Genomic DNA, 21,163 nt, shown 5'->3' on the forward strand with positions numbered 1-21,163 from the left:
TAACGTGTGATCTATGCTGGAGAATGTCTCACATGTACCTAAGAAGAACGTGTATCCTGCTATTGTTGGAGAGAATGTTCTGTATATGTCTGTTAGGTCCATTTGCTCTTTAGTATTGTTCAAGTGCTTTGTTTCCATATTGATCTTTTGTCTGAATGTTCTATCCATTATTGAAGATGGAATGCTGAAATTCCCTACTCTTATTGTGTTGCTTTCTATTTATCTTTTCAGTTCTGTCAATGTTTGCTTCATATATTTGGGTGGTCTGGTGCTGAGTGTGTATATATTTATACCTATTATATCTTCTTGGATGAAATGATGCTTTTATCATTATACAATGTCCTTGATTTTTGATTTAAAGTCTATTTTGTCTGATGCAAGTATGGCTATCTTTGCCGTGTTTTGGTTACCATTTGCATGGAATATTTTTTTCTATCCTTTCGTTTTCAGCCTATTGTGTTTCTTTAAAGCTAAAGTGGGTCTCTTGTAGACAGCAATACTTGAGTCTTAAAAAATATGCTCAGCTACTGTATGTCTTTTGGTTGAAGAGTTTAATCCATTTACATTTAAAGTAACTATTGATAGGGAAGGACTTACTAGGGCAATTTTGTTCATTGTTTTCTGTCTTGTAGTTTTTCATCTCTTTTCCTCTCTTGCTATCTTTCTTTGTATTTCATTGATTTTTTTTAAGGTGACATGTTTTGATTTTTTTTCTCATTTTCTTTTGTGTATCTACTATAAGTATTTTCTTTGTGGCTAAAATGAAACTCCTATAAATATATTTATAACAATGTATTTTAAACTGATAACTTCAATCACATATAAAAACTCTACACTTTTACTCCCCCTAGATTTTGTTATTGATGTTAAAAATTCCATCTTTTCTATATTGCATATTCATTAATATATTTTTGAAGTTATAGTTTTTAAAAATATTTTTGTCTTAAAACTTCTATGCCATAATGAATAGTGATTTAAACACTACTATTGTAGCATTTTCACCTGATGGACTCTTTCAGCATTTCTTGTAAGGCAGAACTAGTGGTAATGAACTCCCTCAGCTTTTGATTATCTAGAAAAGTCTTTATTCGGTTTTGAAGGGTAGCTTTGCCAGATATAAGATTCTTGGTTGGCATTTTTTCTTTTAATCCTTTGACTATATCATCTTACTCCCTTCTGGGCTGCAAGATTTCTGCAGAGAAATCCTCTAATAGTTTTATGCAGGTTGCCTTGTATGAAATGAGTTGCCTTTCTCTCACTGCTTTCAAAAATCTCTTGGTCTTTAGCTTTTGATAATTTGATTATGTGTCTTGGTGTGGATTTCTTTGGGTTTATCCTAGGTGAAGTCTATTAGGCTACTTGGATCTGGATGTCCATTTCCTGTCTCAGGTTTGGAAAGTTTTTAGCCATTATTTCTTTAAAGGAACTATCTGCTATTTTTCTCTCTTTTTTCTAATAATCTCATGATGTGTATATTGTTCGGCTTGACAGTGTCACATAAGTACCTTAAGGTTTCTTCACTTTCTTTCATTTTTTTTCCTTTTTGTTCCTCTGATTGGATATGTTCAAATGACCTGATTATTTCTTCTGCTTGATGAAGTCTACTATTGAACCCCTCTATTGAATTTTTTAGTTCAGTTACTATATTCTTCAGCCCCATAAATACTATTTGGTTGAAAATGTTTAAATCTCTTTATTGATATTTTAATTTTGTTCATGCGTCATTTTCTTGAGCTCATAGAACACCTTTATGATGGTTATTTTGAACTCTTTTTCAGGTAATTTACCTCAATTCTTTAGAATCCGTTTCTGGAGATTTAGTTTCCTTTTTGGGGAACCATCTTTCCTTTTTTTAAATTTAATTTTATTATTATTATACTTTTAAGTTTTAGGGTACATGTGCACAATGTGCAGGTTTGTTACATATGTATACATGTGTCATGTTGGTGTGCTGCACCCATTAACTCGTCATTTAGCATTAGGTATATCTCCTAATGCTATCCCTCCCCACTCCCCCCACCCCACAACAGTCCCTGAAGTGTGATGTTCCCCTTCCTGTGTCCATGTGTTCTCATTGTTCAATTCCCACCTATGAGTGAGAACATGCAGTGTTTGGTTTTTTGTCCTTGCTATAGTTTGCTGAGAATGATGGTTTCCAGTTTCATCCATGTCCCTACAAAGGACAGGAACTCTTCATTTTTGGTGGCTGCATAATATTCCATGCTGTATATGTGCCACATTTTCTTAATCCAGTCTATCATTGTTGGACATTTGGGTTGGTTCCAAGTCTTTGCTATTGTGAATAGTGCCTCAATAAACATACATGTGCATGTGTCTTTATAGCAGCATGATTTATAATCCTTCGGGTATATACCCAGTAATGGGATGGCTGGGTCAAATGGTATTTCTAGTTCTAGATCCCTGAGGAATTGCCACACTGACTTCCACAATGGTTGAACTAGTTTACAGTCCCACCAACAGTGTAAAAGTGTTCCTATTTCTCCACATCCTCTTCAGCACCTGTTGTTTCCTGACTTTTTAATGATTGCCATTCTAACTGGCGTGAGATGGTATCTCATTGTGGTTTTAATTTGCATTTCTCTGACGGCCAGCGACGATGAGCATTTTTTCATGTGTTTTTTGGCTGCATAAAGGTATTCTTTTGAGAAGTGTCTGCTCATATCCTTTGCCCACTTTTTGATGGGTTTGTTTGTTTTTTTCTTGTAAATTTGTTTGAGTTCATTGTAGATTCTGGATATTAGCCCTTTGTCAGATGAGTAGGTTGTGAAAATTTTCTCCCATTTTGTAGGTTGCCTGTTCACTCTGATGGTAGTTTCTTTTGCTGTGCAGAAGCTTTTTAGTTTAATTAGATCCCATTTGTCAATTTTGGCTTTTGTTGCCATTGCTTTTGGTGTTTTAGACATGAAGTCCTTGCCCATGCCTATGTCCTGAATGGTATCAAGCTACCTGACTTCAAACTATACTACAAGGCTACAGTAACCAAAACAGCATGGTACTGGTACCAAAACAGAGATATAGATCAATGGAACAGAACAGAGCCCTCAGAAATAATGCCGCATATCTACAACCATCTGATCTTTGACAAACCTGACAAAAACAAGCAATGGGGAAAGGATTCCCTATTTAATAAATGGTGCTGGGAAAACTGGCTAGCCATATGTAGAAAGCTGAAACTGGATCCCTTCCTTACACCTTATACAAAAATTAATTCAAGGTGGATTAAAGACTTACATGTTAGACCTAAAACCATAAAAACCCTAGAAGAAAACCTAGGCATCTTTCCTTTTTTATTTGTGTTTCCTGACACCATGCATTTGAGAAAACTATGTCTTATAGTCTTTACAGGCTGGCTTCTTACAGACAGAGCGAGAACTTCACCAATCAATCCGACTGTCTGTAGTCTGGGGGCCTTTCAAGCCCTTTCTGTGGATGCGTCTTCTCTAGATGTGTGTGTGTAAATTCTCAATGAAAGGTCACAAAGATCATACATTGTATGATGCTGTTTGCATGAAATATCCAGAATAGGTAAATTTGTACTTAGAGAAATCAGATTGATGGTTGCCAGAGGCTGAGAGGGAAGGAACGGGGAGTGAATGCTTAATGGATACAGAGGTTTCTTTGGTGATAAAAATGTTTTCATTTTTATCTAGAAGCTAGATAGAGTTGATGATTGTACAACATAGTGAATGTACTAAATGCCACTGAATTATACACTTCAAAATAGTTAATTTTTATGTTATGCATATTTCCTTATTATTAATTTATTTATTTTGAGATGGAGTCTCACTCTGTCGCCCAGGCTGGAGTGCAGTGGTGCAATCTTGGCTCACTGCAACCTCCGCCTCCTGGGTTCAAGCGATTCTCCTGCCTCAGCCTCCCAAGTAGCTGGGATTACAGGCACCCACCATCATGCCAGGCTAATTTTTGTATTTTTGTAGAGAAGGGGTTTCACCATGTTGGCCAGGCTAGTCTTGAACTCCTGACCTCAGGTGATTTGCCTGCCTTGGCCTCCCAAAGTGCTGGGATTACAGGTGTGAGCCACCATGCCCAGCCTGTGAATTTCATCTGAATAAAATAATGTGTGCGTTTATATGTATATAAAGAGATAAAACAATGGGCAAAAGATTAACAATTGTTGGAGGGTATATGGGTGTTCATTCAACTCTTCTTTTAGTCTAAAATATTTTAAGTAAAAGTTAGAAAAACGGAGAGAAGACTTGGTGTTTAATTTTTTAGCCCTTTCCATCATTTTCAGTTTATCTCTTCTGAAGGCAAAAAGTGATAGCTTATAAATTGTATAATGTCAGCATAAAAGGTGAAATTAAGTCAATTCTAAAAAAAAACAGCTAAAAGTGAGTAATTTTAAAAATATAGGTATCTTTCTGGTTAAGTTTTTCCAGTAGAATGCCAAATCTCTCGGTGTTAATGCACAAAGTTTATAAAATGTGTGTTTCTTTGAATATAATGTTCTCTGGCCTATGGTTTTATGGGAAACGTTTATATTTACATCTAAATAAATACAAGATTGTTTTTTGAGACAGAGTCTCACTCTGCCACCTGGGCTGGAGGCAGCGATCATAGCTCACTGCAATCTTGAACTCCTGGGCTCAAGCAATCTTTGCCTCCCAATAAATACAAGATTTTACGTAAAATGACGTGAAGAAAAAGTGTCCCAAGTGATAACAAAAGAGAGTGTGTGTCTCAGATATTGCTGGTGCTAAGACATGTTATCATAATGTCACACTCAGTGTGAAGCATTCTTTTTTTTTGAGTTGGAGTCTCCCTCTGTCACCCAGCCTGGAGCGCAGTGGCGTGATCTTAGCTCACTGCAACTTTTTTGTCCCAAGTTCAAGCGATTCTCCTGTCTCAGCCTCCCGAGTAGCTGGGATTACAGGTGCACACCACCATACCCAGCTAATTTTTGTATTTTTAGTAGAGACAGGGTTTCACCATGTTGGCCAGGCTGGTCTCGAACTTTTGACTTCAAATGATCCACCCTGCCTTGGCCTCCCAAAGTGCTGGGATTGCAGGGGTGAGCCACCACTCCTGGCCCAGTGTGAAGCATTCTATACTGTTGTGCTCTTGTCCTGAGTTTATTTCCCCAAGGCTTTCTATATTTTGGCAAAAGCAAAGGTTAATGTTCTGCAGTGAGTTTCCCAAAAGCTGAGAGAGTGAAAGAAAATCTTGGAAAAGGAAGCCATGAAGAGAAATATGACCTCATATCAAACCAACCATTTCATTTTTTTGGTTAACAGGAATAAGTATTTTAAATATTTCATATCCTAACATGACAGTTTGTTACTGATTACTGATACACAAGCCTTTTACTAGTTTCAGCTATATTCCAGGAAATTATTTGAGACTTTTGGGTTGAGGTACAATACAGCCTTTTCACATTTGAAATAATGGAATATAGAATCCCAGTGGACAATTTTGTGAGCATCTGCTTTTCAGAAACGTATAATTGACATTAAGCAGGAGTTACCTCTATCAAGACAATGAATGTGGATGGCACACAGCAATGGCAAAAAATGGAGCTGGAATTCAGAGGATTAATATTAATCCTTTATTACTAATAATAATTTATTAATATTTGAGGCACATGTTGAGAGTATTAACATGTTTTCTCTGTCATGTTTTCTCTTCCCTTGTTCTTTATAATGACATGGTGTAGTCAAAAACAATTTTCATGGTTTGTTCTATATATTTCTATACCCTTTCATCCATCATCAATTCATCCTCCACCCCTCCATCCCTTCACTCATTCCTCTACCTATCCATCCATCCATCCATCATCCATCCCTCTAACCATTTATCTAGCCATCCATCCATCCATCCATCCATCCATCCATCCATTTATCCATCCATCCATCCATCCATCCATCCATCCATCCATCCATTCATTTATCCATCCATCCATCCATCCATCCGTTCATTTATCCATCCATCCGTCCATCCATCCATCCATCCATCCATTCATTCATCCATCCATCCATCCATCCATCCATCCATCCATCCATCCATTCATTTATCCATCCATCCATCCATCCATCCATCCATCCATCCATCCATCCATCATTGGTGCCAATTTGTGCTAGGTGTTGAGCATCCAAATCCCACTGCTCATTTCTCCATATCTTGATTTCTTTTTCTAAACTCCTGTCTGTTTCAGCCCTTCCTATTTAGTAAACATTAATGTGTCCATGTCCCTTGGTCACCAGTTATACAAAAATGAATAATTGCAGGCTCTTGCCATTGAGGAACTCATGGTCTATGGCAGTGCCACTCAAAGTGTGGTCCATGAACTGTTACTGACCCTTGTGAAGAAATTAATCTTGGACTACAGCAATTCTTTAACCTCAGCCTCCCAAGTATCTGGGAATATGGGACTACAGGTGTGTGCCACCATGCCCAGCTAATCTTTAAAAAATGTTTTTGTAGAGGCAGGGTCTCTCTATGATCTATCTGTCTCTGGACCATTGCTTTGCCTGAGTCTTGGAAGCCCCTCAAGGATGGAACTCAGTGGAAGAAATGTCCTGACCAGGGAATCTGCCTCTTGGCTGTGCCACCACCATCACTGCCCCAGTATTTAATGCAGAAAAAAATCTCCTGGACATCAGATTTCCTTTGGAACATGAGGGTCCCTTTGTAGTAATGGATTCCCTCATCTCCTTTCTCTTCTTAGATCCAAGCAAAAGGACTTGGGTATCTGCCATATCCAATTATCTGCATCAGTGCTGCCCATTTTCCTCATGGTTAATTGAGAGATGAGTAAATGTTTTTCCACAATCCTCCAGGGACAATCCAAGTATCATGGGCTCTAGGCTCCCACTGAAACTATTTTTTTTTCCTAACAGAAAGGGAGACCCAGAGGGGTTCTGATGCAAAAGCTGTCCCTGGAGCCTCGATCCCCAGACAAGGATGTCTATCTTTGCATAGACCAAGGTGGCACTGATTAAACCCAAGATGCTGGAGCCTGGGGAGGTTTTTTCAGGAGCTGTCTTGCAATGAAGGGAGTTGACATGCTCATGGGGCATTGAGAGGGATCCATCACTCTGTCTGCAAACAGACCTTGGTGACTGGGGGTGAGAGTTTGGAACCAAGCCTTGTGGAGATCTTGGGGGTCTGGGCATAATTTAGAGACTAGTATTAGTGGCAAGATGGGCCCCCAGAACTGCTGGTGTTGTGTTTCACAAGCTCATTGGGTTGAGCTTGTACAGGTATTTGGATGGAAAGATGAATTTTTGTCTACCTCTTGGACATTTGCCAACCTGCACGCTGGATGCATCTTACCTTGTCTGTTATCGCTGCTGTGAATCCAAGCAGGCTGGATCTCTAGATAGCAGAAGGTCACCCATGTTGACGTTCATTCCAAACCTTCCCTAAAATGTGCTAGAAGCAGCAAGGGGTGGGCACCTCACCTTGGCCATGGGGCCGGGACTAGAACAACACATCTGGCATGGGCTGGAAGCACCTTCAGCTCACTTTCTGGAGACTGTGACCATCCTACAACAGTGATGCCCTGGAGGAATTCTCAGCTCAGAATTCCAGGGAAGATGAGTTGAGTGTTAAGTCCAAGAAAGAGGCAGTGTCCAGAATAGAGGCAGCTCAGGATTTGAAATCAAACTGGGTTCAAATCCCAGTCTACCCTCTTCTTAGCTGTGTGACTTTAGGTAAGTCACTTACCCTCTCTGAGCCCATTTGTCTTTAACTTTAGTTCCAACAATCATATTATTCCCTTGCAGGACGTATTCATTTAACAACTATTTACTGAGCAGGCTCTGCTGTGGATCCTTGAGATGTGAGAATGTGAGAAATAAATAAATAATATAAGTGAATTAAATTATTTTATTAAGTAAATTATATTATATATTAAATTAAATAATATAAGCGAATATAATATAAGAGAATGTGAGAATTTAATAAATAATATAAGTGACAGTTTGTCCTGCAAACTGTCATGTGATCATTTGGTTACTAAAGTGACCAAGAGTCCAGATCATGCCTGGTCATAACGGACTGATGTGAGTTTTATTGGCAACAAGAAGATAAATAATGTAGCTCCTTTCTTCTGGTCGCTCAGTGTCAGCAAAGGGACCACTCTAGACCCACATTTTGGCATCCCTGAGGAAAACGGGAAAGGGACAGGTAAAACCACAACTTTAAAACTTTTCAAAGGGACTCTCCTCCCACCCAACGAAGGACTGATTTAGGAATCACTGTGAGATGTTCCAGCCCAGATTAGAGTAAATCATGGCTACTTTTTCCAGCTCTGCCTGTCTGACTGTGGGGCAGCAGGTGAGAGAGGTTGGATGGGTGGAATATTTTTTTCTGAAAGAGATTTCAGTGGGAAACAGTGTGCCAAAAGCTCAGGACATAATCCCAGCACTTTGTGAGGCCAAGATGGGGAGGTATTATTTAAAGCTGGGATTAAGGGACCAGCCTGGGAAACATAACAAGACCGCATCTCTACAAAAAAATTAAAAAATAAAAATTAGCCAGGTGTGGTGGTGCACACCTGGAGTCCCAGCTACTCGGGAGGCTGAGGCAAGAAGATGGCTTGAGCCCAGGAGTTGAAGGCTGCAGTGAGCTATGATTGTGCTACTGTACTCCAGCCTGGGTGACAGAGTGAGGCTCTGTTCCCTCTACCAAAAAAAGCTCAGGACACAAAGGCATTACAATGGAATTAGAGGAACTGCTAGAGATCCCCAAAACCAGGGGTTTTTATTTTTTTCAGATGCATCAAAGACAGTGGGACCACCTGGGCACCCTGAAAGGAAAGGTGAGTTTGGGGGCACACAGGAGTGTTGCCTGGGTTTCTGCCTGCAATCATGTTTTATGTCTTACTCTTGGGTGGATTCTGTTATCCACAAGTCCATACAGTCCGGATGCTCTATTACTTCTGCCTGGAATAAACTTCCCTCCTCTAGCTCTCTGAAAACTTCCATGCCTCCTTCTCTGTGAAGCCTTCCCTGATCCCATCCCAGGCAGAGTTTCATCCCCTGGGTACCCAAATCATCGTGCATGTATTTTTATTACATTGCTCATCAGACTATGCTGAAATGAGTTGCACAATGTTCATGTTCTCTCTCGAACTCTAAATTCTATAACTGCAGGGCTAAATTATCTGACTCCCGTACATCTTTGATTGACTCTGGAAAATGACACCAATGAGGCACTCCATTTCATTTTTGGTTGGATTTTACACATACAGTGCGTGTGTGTGTGTGTCACTAGATAAGGGTCTGTGAAAACAGAAGAAGAATTACAGAAACCAGTGGTGGGGCGATGACACTGTTCTAGACCCAAATGTCAACCTGTGTGGTTTCTTCCCAAGAGTGCTCTGCAGTTTCAAGGCAGGTCCTGCAGAGTTGTTGGTGCAGAAGCCTTCCCCACCATCCCAAAGGGCCACAATGCCTGAAACCAGGGGAAATGCCAGTCCTAGAACAGTTCTAGGGTGGACCATTGGCCCTGAGGGTTGGCAAGTGCGGCTTCTCTACCAGACCAGGGTGGGACATGATCACCCATTAGCCAGAAATCATAACTTAGTGGTGAAGGGGAGTCTGTTTGTGTGTGTGTGTGTGTGTGTGTGTGTGTGTATGTATGTGTGTGTGTGTGTGAAGCAAATCTTGAATATCTATTACAGTGTTTGGAGATGTGTGAAATGCCGATGCAAGAACAAGGACTTTGGAATTAAATCTCATTTTGTTAGAATCTTGACTTGGTTACCTTCTTGCTGGTTCATCCTGGACAAGGCACTGCACTTCTCAGATCTCTGTCTTCTCATCCCCAAAATTCATAGAGGTATTAATACCTATGGTCATTTTTTTTTTTAATTGAGAGAGGGTCTCGCTCTGTGTTCTGTTGCCCAGGCTGGAGTGCAGTGGTGTGATCACAGCTCACTGCAGCTTCCACCTCCTGGGCTCAAGTGAGCCTCCCACCTTAGCCTCCCAAGTAGCCGGGACTATAAGCATGTGCCACCATGCCTGGCTAATTTTTCTATTTCTTGTAGAGTTGGGATCTTGCCATGTTGCTCAGGCTAGTCCCAAACTCCTGGGCTGGCCCCAGCCTCCCAAAGTGCTGAGATTACAGACGTGAAACACCACACCCAGCCTAATAGTGTGGTTATTGTTATTGTCATTGTCATCAAGGGCTTGCTGAATATTTCTATAACAGCTTCCCCAGTCAGCTCCATTCCCGCCATCCTCACTTCTCTTCCCAAAAACTTAGATTTGCGTTTCATTCTTTCATTTTTTCCATTTCTGGGGCTCAGGGGTTGATGAAAGACAGATGCTCGACCACCTTCAATTATCCACCGACAGACTTCTCTTCATTACTGAGAATGGGGTACAAAAAGCGTGTCCTTGGGTAGGAAGTGATAGGCTTGGAGGAGCTGCCCAGCTCTCAGAAAGCTCTCCTTGCTTCCAAAACGCAGCTGGAGGAGTGGGTGTGAAAACTATTGCCTGGGCTTCTGCCTGCAAGCCTATTTTATGTCTTACTCCTGGGTGCATTTTCTTAACCACCAGTCCATAGAGTCCAGATACTGTATTATTTCTGTCTGGAACAACCTTCCCTCTTCTAGCTCTCTGGAAAATTCCTACCTGACCTTCAAAACTCAGCTCCAATGCCTCCTTCTCTGTGAAGGCTTCCCAGATCCCATCCCAGGCAGAGTTTCATCTCCTGGGTACCAAAAATCATCATGCCTGTATTTTTATTAAATTGCTCATCAGACTATGCTGAAATGAGTTCAACAATGCTCATGTTCCCTGTCAAACTCTAACTCTAAATTCTATAACTGCAGGGCTAAATTGTCTAACTCCCATACATCTTTGTTTTTCTTTTCTTTTTTTTTTGTGTTGGAGTCTCGCTGTGTTGTCCAGGCCGGAATACAGTGGTATGATCTCGGCTCACTGCAACCTCTGCCTCCTGGGTTTAAGCAATTCTCCTGCCTCAGCCTTCTGAGTAGCTGGGATTACAGGTGCCCACCACCACACCTGGCTAATTTTTGTATTTTTTGTAGAGACAGGGTTTCACCTTGTTGGCTGGGCTGGTCTTGAGCTCCCATCCTCAAATGATCTGCCCGCCTCAGCCTCCCAAAGCATTGGGATTACAGGCGTGAGCCACTGCACCCAGCCAAACTCCCATACATCTTTGATTAACTCTGGAAAAATGCTACCAATGAGGCACTCCATTCCATTTTTGGTTAGATTTCACTGTTAGAAAGTTCTTTGCTAGGTTGAACCACACAGCTGCCCTCATTAACATCCACCTTCCAGTAGTATAAAGCAGGCAATTCTACTCTTCCCCTCATGAAGGTCTTCAGATAGCAAGGTCAGTGTATTAGTCTATTCTTGCATTGCTTTAAAGAACTATCTGAGATGATTGGGTAATTTATAAAGAAAATATGTTTCACTGGCGATGGTTCTGTAGGCTGTACAGGACGTATAATGGCTTCTGCTTCTGGGGAGGTCTCAGGGAACTTACAATCATGGTGGAAGATGAGGGAGAAGCAGATGTCTTACATGGCAGGAGTAGAGGCAGAGGGAGGTGCTACACACCTTTTTTTGGTGGGTGGGGGGGACGGAGTCTCACTCTGTGCCCAGGCTGGAATGCAGTGGCACGGTCTCGGCTCACTGCAGCCTCCGCCTCCTGGGTTCAAGTGATTCTCCTGCCTCAGCCTCCCGAGTAGCTGGGATTACAGTCACCTGCCACCACACCTGGCTAATTTTTTGTATTTTTAGTAGAGACAGGGTTTCACCGTGTTGACCAGGCTGGTTGCAAACTCCTGACCTCGTGATCGGCCCGCCTTGGCCTCCCAAAGTGCTGGGACTACAGTTGTGAGCCATCATGCCCGGCTGGTGCTACACACTTTTAATGACCAGATCTCGCAAGAACTCACTCACTATCATGACCAAGGGGGATGGTGCTAAACCATTCATGAGAAGCCACCGCCATGATCCAATCACCTCCCAGCAGGCCCCACCTCCAACATTAAGGATTGCAATTCAACATGAGATGTGGGTGGGGACACAGGTCCAAACCATACCAGGCAGCTCTTACCGGTCTCAAGAGGCTTCCCTGACCACGTCTTGTAGTGTCCTTAGCTATTACCTACAGGGCATCCTGACCACTTCACCCCTGCACTTCCCCCTATCACAAAGGTCTTGTGCATTTATCTTCTTGTTGGTCATTGGTCTCCTGATGGAGATGGTGGAGTCCAGAGAACCAGGGATCTTGCCTGTATGATTCACCTCTGAATGTTTTATGCCCATTCTAGGGCATGACACATTTTGTTGAATGCATGGATGAATGGTAGAGAGGAGCTTGGATGGAATAAGAAAAATCAGGATGGCGTATAACTAAAGACAGCCTTGCAGGCCATCATCTGAGTGAGGAATAACTCCACAGGCAGCTTCATGACAAAGAGCTCCAGGGAGGCCTTCAGTAGAATCTACTTGCTCCTAAATTATCAGTCTTGCTGCTTTTTTCTTTTTTTAAAATTTAACCCCATGCACTCTTTTATTTATTTATCTTTTTCTTAAAATTCCATTTTCCTTTTGAAACAGGGTCTCGCTCAGTCTCCCAGGCTGAAGTACAACGGCGTGATCATGCAGCCTCAACCTGCTGGGCTCAAGCAATCCTCTTGCCTCAGTCTCCCAAGTACCTGGGATGACAGGCTTGTATCACCCCGCCCAGCTAACTTTTGTAATTTTTTTGTAGAGATGGAGGCACCCTATGTTGCCCAGGCTGGTCTCAAACTCCTGGGTGCAAGCAATCTTCCCACTGCAGCCTCCCAAAGTGCTGGGATTACAGACGTGAGTCAGTGCAGCCGGCCTCCATTGCACTCTTAATGCCATGAAGCAGCCACTTTGGGCAGCTTTTTGTGTTGTCTGAGAGACACTCTTCCTCAGACCCTGGTCACCTCTGTTGAAAACTCTTCCTGGCTGTCTGGCATGCTGGGAATCAGCTCTATTTGTTTTGCCTTGAAGATGTGTTTTATTCATGACTCACTCTGACTCCTTAGAAAACAATTCAATAAAAACTCAGACGAGTTAATGGGTGCAGCACACCAACATGGCACATGTATACATATGTAACAAACCTGCACGTTGTGCACATGTACCCTAAAACTTAAAGTATAATAATAATAATAAAAAAAAACAACTCAGTTGAGGACGGGCACAGTGGCTCACGCCTGTAATCCCAGCACTTTGGGAGGCCAAGGCGAGCTGATCACTTGAGGTCAGGAGTTTGAGACCAGCCTGGCCAACATGGTGAAACCCTGTCTCTACTAAAAATACAAAAATTAGCTGATTGTGATGGCATGTGCCTGTAATCCAAGCTACTTGGGAGGCTGAGGCAGGAGAATTGCTTGAACCGGGGAGGCGGAAGTTGCAGTGAGCCAAGATCACGCCACTGTACTCCCGCCTGGGTCACAGAGCAAGACTCTGTCTCAACCAAAACAAAACAAAACCAAACAAAAAGAAAACACCTCAGTTGGGTTGAGCAGGGATGAGGATGCTATCTTCCACTCACCTTGAGCAGGAATGAGAAATAGTATCTTATTTTATAAAACATACGAATAATAAAACAGCCCTGGTCATATAGCCCAAAGTGGATAAATACTGGCTTAAAGCAAAAGTTCTAGCTCAGACCATTTCTCTGAGAGAACCACTCCTGTCCTCTTTGCTTTTTCTTTTCCTTTTTAGCATGCTTCTTAACCATCCACAGTTGGGAAAGAACGTTCACCAGGTCCTGCATTTTCCATTGCTGGAGTTGTGGGCACTGCATGGTCTTTCAGAATAATCTGGCTTTGTCTGGGAGCTTGGAGGTTGCCGAAGACAGGAAGTATTCCTGATTTAAGTGTGCAGCTCTTCCTGGTCCTTGGCCATCCTTCTTGTTCACCTCATTCACTCAGGCAATACTTAGGGATGTAAAATCTTCTAGAGCTAGTGTCTCATAGTAGTCCTTGAAATTGAGTCAGACTACCCACAGGCCGCTGCTCTCCCATCCAATGCAGTGAAGCCACCAGTAATAGCTGAGCTCAGCAGCAACTGCCCCTCCCCAGGCCATTCAACCCCCTCCTGCTGTCATTGTGCCTCTATGGTTTCCTTTCTTTAGATTTATACCCTAAATGTTTTTCTTCTGTTAAATACATTTGGGGGTACATAAGCAAGGTGTGTTACATGGATATATTGCATGATGCTGATTTGAGTTTCAATTGAAACTGTCACCCAAATTGCGAACATAGTACCCAATAGGTAGTTTTTTTTTTATGGTGAAAAGATATACATATATTTAGAATTAGCCAGCTGGACTCAGTTTAGATGATCCCAATTTTGTTGGCAACATCCAAAGCATCATAATCAGGAGCCAGTCGAACATATGCCTTCTTCTCTTCATCAGGCTGAATCAGGGTGTTGACCTTGGCCACATCCATGTCATAGAGCTACTTCACACGCTGTTTGATCTGGTGCTTGTTGGCTTCAATGTCCACAATGAACAAAAGTGTGTCATTGTCTTCTATCTTCTTGATGGTGGACTCAGTGGTCAGCGACAACGTGATGATTGCAGAGTGGCCAAGCTTGTTTCTCCTGGGGGTGCTCTTTCGAGGATATTTGGGCTGCCTCCGGAGTCACAGTGTCTTGGGCTGCTGGAAGGTGGGTGACATGTGGGATCTTTTTTTTAGCGGCTGTGGACACCTTTCAACACTGCCTTCTTGGCCTTTAAAGCCTTCACTTTGGCTTCGGCTTTAGGAGGGGCAGGAGCTTCCTTATTCGCTTTCGGCGCCATCTTGTGAAAAGGGCCCAATAGGTAGTTTTTTAACCCTTGCTTCCCTCTGAAGTCCCCAGTGTCTGCTGTTCCCCTATTTATATTCCTGTGTACCCAATGATTAGCTTCCACTGATAAGTGAGAACATGTGGTATTTGGTTTTGTTTCTGCCTTAATTCACTTAGGATAATGGGCTCCAGTTGCGTCCATGTCACTGCAATGAACAGGTTGTTTTTTCTTTTTTTTTTAAGACAAGGTCTTGCTCGGTGGGCCAGGCTGGAGTGCAGTGATGTGATCATAGCTCACTGCAGCCTCGACCTCCCAGGCTCAAGTGATCCTCCTGCCTTAGCCTCCCCAGTAGCTGAGACTACAGGCAGTCACCACCAAGTCTAACTTTAAATTTTTTGTAGAGATGGTTTTTTTTTTTTTTTTGACGGAGTTTTGCTCTTGTTGCCCAGGCCAGAGTGCAATGGTGCGATCTCGGCTCACTGCAACCTCCGCCTCCTGGGTTCAAGTGATTCTTCTGCCTCAGCCTCCCGAATAGCTGGGATTACAGGCATATGCCACCACGCTCAGCTAATTTTGTATTTTTAGTAGAGATGGGGTTTCTCCATGTTGGTCAGGCTGGTCTCGAACTCCTGACCTCAGGTGATCCACCCGCCTTGGCCTCTCAAAGTGCTGGGATTATAGCCGTGAGCCACCATCCCCAGGCTCCAAGATGGGGTCTTGTCATGTCACCCAGGCTGGTCCTGAACTCCTGGGCTGAAGTGATCCTCCTGCCTTGGCTTCTTAAGGTGCTAGGATTACAGGCATGAGCCACTGTGCCCAGCCAATTGTATTCTTTTTTATGGCTGCATAGCAATCCATGGTGTCTATATACTACATTTAAAAAAATCCAGTCCACCACTGATAGGCACCCAGGTTGATTCAATTTCTTTGTTATTGTGAATAGTGCTGTGATAAACATGCTCATTTGGTAGAATGATTTATTTTCCTTGGGCATTCCCTCAATTTGATTCCAGTGCTGGCTCATCACAGATTTCTCTTTGCTTCAGATTCTCATCCAGGCATTTAGACCCAAGCAAGCCCTTCTCTCTGTTTTCTTACTTAGCTTGTTGCTTCAGTTTCATCATCCCCTGTTTCACCTCCCAGTCTTATTGGTATCTGACCTCAGCTTTGGTTAAGGACCCCTGGGATGAGGGGTATTGAAGCATTCCACCATCTATGTGGCTGTCTTTAACTTGAACCGCATTTTTTTTTTGAGATGGAGTCTCGCTCTGTTGCCCAGGCTGGAGTGCAGTGGCATGATCTCGGCTCACTGCAACCTCCACCACCCGGGTTCAAGCAATTCTCCTGTCTCAGCCTCCTAAGTAGCTGGGATTACAGGCGAGTGCCACCACACCCAGCTGATTTTTGTACTTTTAGTAGAGACGAGGTTTCACCATATTGGTCAGGCTGGTCTCGAACTCCTGACCTCGTGATCCACCTGTCTCGGCCTCCCAAAGTGCTGGGATTACAGGCGTGAGGCACCACGTCCGGCCGAACCTCAAATTTTTCACTATAGGGAGCAATGGGTAGCTCTTCATTGGAGTGTGGCCAAGCGTCTCATTCAGAGATGCCAGCTGCTTCTTTCCCATCCCATGCCTTGGATAGACACTAACTGATTAAGTTTTCTCCCTCCAGCCTACTGATTCTAGCTGCAGCCTGATTACTCTTCTCAAGACACCATCCCAGGAAGCCACTACCAATCAATGACGATTGGCATGTGAGATGAAAATTATTTGCCACCCCATGCAGGCTTCTTGCCATAGTTCAGCTGTTCTTCCTGCAGCTAAAGTGCATTGTGTAAAACATGGGGGATGTGAATCAGTCGGTGGCCTCAGACTTCATTCTGGTGGGCCTCTTCAGTCACTCAGGATCACGCCAGCTCCTCTTCTCCCTGGTGGCTGTCATGTTTGTCATAGGCCTTCTGGGCAACACCGTTCTTCTCTTCTTGATCCGTGTGGACTCCCGGCTCCACACGCCCATGTACTTCCTGCTCAGCCAGCTCTCCCTGTTTGACATTGGCTGTCCCATGGTCACCATCCCCAAGATGGCATCAGACTTTCTGCGGGGAGAAGGTGCCACCTCCTATGGAGGTTGTGCAGCTCAAATATTCTTCCTCACACTGATGGGTGTGGCTGAGGGCGTCCTGTTGGTCCTCATGTCTTATGACCGTTATGTTGCTGTGTGCCAGCCCCTGCAGTATCCTGTACTTATGAGACGCCAGGTGTGTCTGCTGATGGTGGGCTCCTCCTGGGTGGTAGGTGTGCTCAACGCCTCCATCCAGACCTCCATCACCCTGCATTTTCCCTACTGTGCCTCCCGTATTGTGGATCACTTCTTCTGTGAGGTGCCAGCCCTACTGAAGCTCTCCTGTGCAGACACCTCTGCCTACGAGATGGCGCTGTCCACCTCAGGGGTACTGATCCTAATGCTCCCTCTTTCCCTCATCGCCACCTCCTACGGCCACGTGTTGCAGGCTGTTCTAAGCATGCGCTCAGAGGAGGCCAGACACAAGGCTGTCACCACCTGCTCCTCGCACATCACGGTAGTGGGGCTCTTTTATGGTGCTGCCGTGTTCATGTACATGGTGCCTTGCGCCTACCACAGTCCACAGCAGGATAACGTGGTTTCCCTCTTCTATAGCCTTGTCACCCCTACACTCAACCCCCTTATCTACAGTCTGAGGAACCCGGAGGTGTGGATGGCTTTGGTCAAAGTGCTTAGCAGAGCTGGACTCAGGCAAATGTGCTGACTACATAGAAACTGCTGGTGAGATTCCAGCGGTCCTCGATCCCACCCACCTTCCCAAAGTATGCATTTGGCATTCAATTGCCAATTTGTGCAACTGGCCAAATATCCAGCCATTGCACAAGGTGCAACTTTTTGAGAAAATGTCTGCCTTTTAAATTGAGGTAGAATACACGTAACATAAAATGAGCCACTTTGAAGTGTAAAATTCAGCTGCTAAGTGCTTATGTCCAAGGCTAAGTGTCTGCCCAGTTCCTCCCTGCTCACGCCGAGTTCCTCCCTGCTGATGACTAGCTGGGTTCATGTTTTCCCTCATGGACTTGTGGAAAGCAATGGTAATCATCCCAATCACATTCAGCATATTTTTTTTCTCTCTGTTTTTTTTCTTTTTGTAACGGGGTCTCACTCTGTCGCCCAGGCTGGAATGCTGTGACATGGTCATAGCTCACCACAGACTAGAACTCCTAGGCTCAAGGGGTCCTCCTGCCTCAGCCTCTTGAGTGTCTGGGACTACAGGCATGTGCCACCATGCCCAGCTAATTTTGTTCATTTTTTGTAGAGATGGGGTCTCATGATGTTGCCCAGGCTCGTATTGAATTCCTGGACTCAAGCAATCCTCCCATCTCGGCCTCCCAAAGTGCTGGGATTACAGATGTGAGCCATTGTGCCCAGACAGTATATTATTTCTGTAACAATGTACCCCCCCATTTTTTCTGAGATGGAGTCTCATTCTGTCATCTAGGCTGGAGTGCAGTGGTACAGTCTCGGCTCACTGCAACTTCCACCTCCCGGGTTCAAGCAATCTTCCCACCTCAACCTCTCAAGTAGCTGGGATTACAAGCATGCGCCACCATGCCTAACTAATTTTTGTATTTTTAGTATGGATGGGGTTTCACCATGTTGACCAGGCTGGCCTCAAACTCCTGACTTCAAGTAATCTGCCCTTCTTGGCCTCCCAAAGTGCTGGGATTACAGGTGTGAGCCACCACACCTGGCCAGAAATATCAATATATTATAAAGCTAATATTTAAACATTGTAAAGTTAACAAAACTCTGAAGAAGTGTCAGCACCAAAGCTGGCCCTGAGAAGAAAACAGAAAATAAATCAGGTGTAACTTAGATATTTTATTAAAATATGTATATTTACAGTGTCTACTGGGTGATAAGTAAAATATACAAATTAATTAAAAATATACAAGGAGCTCCAGTAACTCAGTAGGACAAAATCTTTTTTTTTTTTTTTTTTTTTTTTTTTTGAGACAGAGTCTCATTCTGTTGCCCAGGCTGGAGTGCAGTGGCTCGATCTCGGCTCACCTCCACCTCCACCTCCCAGGTTCAAGCAATTCTTCTACCTCAGCCTCCTGAGTAGCTGGGATTACAGGTGCCTGCCACCACCCCTGGCTAATTTGTGTATTTTTAGTAGAGATGGAGTTACACCATGTTGGCCAGGATGGTCTCGAACTCCTGACCTCATGTGATCCGCCCACCTGGGCCTCCCAGAGTGCTGAGATTACAGGCGTGAGCCACCACAAATTCTCACCCTGAATCCCCACAAATTCACTCCATCTCCTCACCTTTCATTCAAGGTCACAGACTTGTTATCTACTTCCTGTGAGACCTGCTCCCAATCTGTCCTAACTCCCAGCTGTTCTTGTTCTCACCCCGTCTACCTGTGGTGGTGTGGTGGCTCATGACTATAGTCCCAGCACTTTGGGAGGCCGAGATGGGCATATCACTTGAGGTCAAGAGTTCGAGACCAGCCTGGCCAACATGGCGAAACCCCATCTCTGCTAAAAATACAAAAGTTAGCTGGGTGTGGTAGCGGGCACCTGTAATCCCAGCTACTCAGGAGGCTGAGGCAGGAGAATTGCTTGAGCCCAGGAGGTGGAGGTTGTAGTGAGCCAAGATGGTACCACTGCACTCCAGCCTGGGTGACAGAGTGAGACCCTGTCTTAAAATAAAAAAAGTTATAAACATGGAATCACCACACAACCCATCCATTCCGCTCCTTGGTGTATACCCAAAAGAAGTGTGCTTAAACAAATTCTTGCTCATGCATGCTCACAGCGGCCTACCTCTACAGCCAAAGGTGGAAAAAACCCAAACGTCCACTAATGGATGAATGCATAAACAGAATCAATATAATGGAATGTTACTTGGTCATAAAAAGGAATGAAAGACTGGCTGTGGTAGCTTGCACCTGTAATCCCAGCACTTTGGGAGGCCAAAGTAAGAGGATTACTTGAGGCCAGGAGCTTGAAACCAGCCTGCTCAACATAGTGAAACTCCATCTCTACAAAAAGTAAAAAAAAAAAAAAAAAGTCCAGGCTGTGGTGGCACGCACCTGTAGTCTTAGCTGCTCGGGAGACTAAGGCAGGAGAATCACTTGAGCCTGGAAGCAGAGGTTGCAGTGAGCCAAGATCACACCACTGCATTCCAGCCTGGGTGATAGAGTGAGACCCTGTCTCGCAAAAAAAAAAAAAAAAAAAAAAGAAAAGAAAAGAAAAGCAAAAAAGATATCTGCTACCATGTATATAAACCTTGAAAATATTATAATAAATGAAGAAGCCTGACACAGTAGATAGCATGTGGTATAAATTCATTTATATAAAGTATCTAGAATAGTTAAATCCATAGAAAGAGAAAGCAGATTGATGATGGCCGGTCGTAGTGGCTCATGCCTGTAATCCCAGCACTTTGGGAGGCTGAGGTGGGCGGATCACCTGAGGTCAGGGGTTTGAGACCAGCCTGGCCAACATGGTGAAACCTTGTCTCTCCTAAAAATAAAAAAATACAAAAATTAGCCGGGCGTGGTGGTGCATGCCTGTACTCCCAGCTACTCAGGAATCTCAAGAGAATCAACTGAACCGTGAGGCGGAGGTTAAAGTGAGTTGAGATCGCGCCATTGCACTCCAGCATGGGTGACAGAGCCAGACTCTGTCTTAAAAAAAAAAAAAGGAAAGAAAGCAGATTGATGGCTACATGATCTTAGAGGTGGGTGCAGAGTGGAATTGGGGTTGATTACTTAATGGGTAAGAGTCTGATTTTGGGTGGCAAAAATGACTTGGAACTAGAGAGAGGGGACAGCTGGGGCATCACTTCATGAATGTACCAGATGCTGCTGATTTGTTCACTTTAAAATAATTAGTGTTTTATTATGTCAATTCCACCTCAATACCAAAAATTATTCTCAAGTTTGATATTAGGAAAAGAAAACTTAGAGCAAAAGCAATAACACAAAGCAGTAAATCGATGGAGGAACATTTGTTTTTAGAACCATTTCTGTCCTGAAAACCTAGTGTGTGATAAAGATAGAATTTCAAAACATCTCGACAATGATGATTTAATAAGAGGCCTGTGGACAATAGATTATACATGTATAAAAGAATTTTGCTCGACTAACTTTTGAATTTAGGAAAACTCCTCAATATATTAGAAATATTAATATATCATCAAGCTAATATTTAAACATTATAAAGCTAACAAAACTCTGAGGAAGCAAGAAGAAAACAAACTAAATCATGGGTAACTTAGATATTTGATCAAAATATGCACATTTACAGTGTCTATCAGGTGA

At 43.4% G+C, this 21,163-nt stretch overlaps 1 protein-coding gene and 1 pseudogene across 1 annotated transcript; one reads left to right on the top strand and one right to left on the bottom strand.

Annotated features, from left to right (window-relative positions):
- The first annotated feature begins 7,285 nt into the window (after window positions 1-7,285).
- Window positions 7,286-18,384, top strand: LOC100969587 (olfactory receptor 2Z1). The gene is made up of 3 exons (XM_003809972.6): window positions 7,286-7,694; window positions 8,759-8,803; window positions 16,477-18,384. The coding sequence occupies exon 3, from the start codon at window positions 16,646-16,648 to the stop codon at window positions 17,588-17,590; it is 945 nt and encodes a 314-aa protein (XP_003810020.1). The 5' UTR covers window positions 7,286-7,694; window positions 8,759-8,803; window positions 16,477-16,645; the 3' UTR covers window positions 17,591-18,384.
- On the bottom strand, window positions 14,209-16,069 carry LOC106634062 (large ribosomal subunit protein uL23-like; annotated as a pseudogene).
- Window positions 18,385-21,163: the final 2,779 nt, after the last annotated feature.

The sequence above is a fragment of the Pan paniscus genome, chromosome 20 (genome assembly GCF_029289425.2).
Source record: "Pan paniscus chromosome 20, NHGRI_mPanPan1-v2.0_pri, whole genome shotgun sequence".
In the NCBI taxonomy this organism is placed as follows: Eukaryota; Metazoa; Chordata; class Mammalia; order Primates; family Hominidae; genus Pan; species Pan paniscus.

Coding starts and splice junctions, on each gene's coding strand:
- LOC100969587 (XM_003809972.6), top strand. CDS start 16,646: ATGGGGGATGTGAATCAGTCGGTGGCCTCAGACTTCATTCTGGTGGGC.